Here is a 2184-nt window from a genome sequence, read left to right as displayed (position 1 = left end):
ATAACGATATTAGTGGATATTCTGCTTGAAAATACCCACCATTATTTCATGGAAAATTTAGGTCCCTGAAATATGTTGATTTACCTTCTTAACAAAATGACACTTCTGCCCCCAACCTATTATTTGTATATAATCTAGTGACAATAATGATTGCAATGTTTTCTGGAATAAGATTTTGCTATTTAAATCATCAAAGCAATCTGTTTTTATTTTTAAAAAAGGAAGAAAAAGAAAATTCCACATGATGTTATATACGAGCTGTTTTCACTCTCCGTTTATTTTCCTTTTAAAGTACTACATATGTGAACTCAGTATTAGTTACTTTACCAAAATTCTAAAGTCATTAAGAAGGTTATACATTAAAAGAAATAATTGTTGGCTTACAGGCCAGGGAAATGGTGCCTTAGAGTAGACAGAAGAGCATGTTACAAATCTGAACTGCTTTTATATCATCATTCATTTGGTCAACCATTCCAGCTTCCAGATGTGGTGGATTTTGACAAAAAACAATGAATTCACAGTTATTCTTCACATTTGTTCAGTGACTGCCATTGTAAATACTCACTACAATAACCCGTTTTCAGTTTTTGCCTGAGCTGTGACTAAAACTGAAACTCTTTCCTAAATAGCATTTTTCGTGAGCACCAATGGATAAAACTGTCAACAGTTTAGTGAAAGCAGAAACCATTGCTGAATCCAGACTGATAATGTAGTCATATTTAACACTATACCACATAGCTAAATATTTTCAACCCTCACTTAGGACATGTTTTCCTCCTGTATGCATAACAAAGGAAGAAACATGCCTGGTAGGCAGTGAACGTGAGGGATGAAGGAAATTACTCTTTAAAGCATAGTAAACCTATTATTATTGTCAGAAGCCAGAGGTAGAACAATGTTACAGGTATGCTCGTGACTCCCTGCCCTGGCACACTAGCTCACCTTGTGCCAGTAAGGCTGACACCCCTTTTTCTACGACTCTGAGGCCAGTTAGCTTCCTCCTCAGACAGTCTTAGGCTCAGCTCCTCTCAATGCCTGAAGTCATTAGCATGAGATAATAAATTACTCATTTCAACCAATTAGCTTTTCCACTAGAGGGTAAGGACTGTGAGGAGACCCCAACCTCAGAATCAACAATTTGGAACATAAGTTGCAGTCTCACAACAGTAGTGAGACGAGCCCTTCAGACGCTGTCTTACTTCCATGGAGTAACGAGTAAAATCTGATTGCCTAGGTTCAAATCCTGACTCTGCTCTTTATCCTGTGCCTCAAGATCCTCATCTGCAAAATGAAATCGCCATGCCCACTTTTTAAGGGTAGTTTTAAGAATTACAAGTTAATACTTATGAAACTATTATAATTATTATTTAACCTTAGAACATTAAAATGTTTTTCCATTTCTCCAATGCTTCTCCAGCAAAATGTAGCCAAGAATATCAGATTGGATTCCTCCTAATATTCACAGTTGACCTTGGACAAGTCAATGGTGACTCTCTTGGCCTCATTTTCTTGTCTGGGGTCTTACCCAACGCTCCATAAGTAATAAATTTTCGAAGATGGTCTTAATGGATGTGGTGCAATGAGCAAACTTCAAAATGAGGAAATTGGAGCAAATAGATGGCCAAGACACTCTCTAGTTTTAACCGTCGTGACTCATCTCCCAATAGGACTGTGGGGAACAAATGAAATGCAGTTGGCTGTCTACCTTGGGAAACACTACTGCAGAACCCCATACCATTTGCTGAAAAGACTTTTGAAAGGTATCTACAGAAAATATTACATCCTTTACTGTGATGATTAATTCAGTATCAGCTCTGCCAATACTGGACTGAAAAGTCTGACTAAAAGGGTAAATACACGTTTATTTTGTACAAGGTGGCTGTCCGTGTCCCCGTGTCAGCGAGCCGGCGGGCAGACAGCGCCCGAGGGCAGGCCCGGGCCGCCCGCGTCTTCAGAGGAGCAGCAGGGGGCCCAGCAGCAGCTCGCCCTGGCCCAGCCGGCGGCCCCGCTCCAGGCCGCGGCCCTTGCGCTCGGCCTTGACGCGCACGGCCAGGCGGCGCACCTCGTCCTCCGAGAGCCCGTCCAGGCACAAGTCCTGCTCGAAGGCGGCCTGGCGGCTCCGCCGCACCACGGCGCCGCGCTGCGGCCGGGTCGGGCCGGGCGGCTGCAGGACGAAGCTGACGC

General features: G+C 43.1%; 1 protein-coding gene across 1 annotated transcript in view; it reads right to left on the bottom strand.

Moving 5' to 3' along the window:
- Positions 1 to 247: 247 nt before the first annotated feature.
- Positions 248 to 2184, bottom strand: part of LOC124235138 (C2 calcium-dependent domain-containing protein 4A-like) — an 8208-nt gene continuing 6271 nt past the window's right edge. Inside the window, exon 4 of the mRNA XM_046652747.1 lies at positions 248 to 2177. Coding sequence (XP_046508703.1) covers positions 1952 to 2177 — 226 coding nt within the window. The 3' untranslated portion in view covers positions 248 to 1951. The remainder of the gene's footprint in view (positions 2178 to 2184) is intronic.

This window comes from Equus quagga, chromosome 2 (assembly GCF_021613505.1).
Source record: "Equus quagga isolate Etosha38 chromosome 2, UCLA_HA_Equagga_1.0, whole genome shotgun sequence".
In the NCBI taxonomy this organism is placed as follows: Eukaryota; Metazoa; Chordata; class Mammalia; order Perissodactyla; family Equidae; genus Equus; species Equus quagga.
This window is presented reverse-complemented; position numbering and strand designations above follow the sequence as displayed.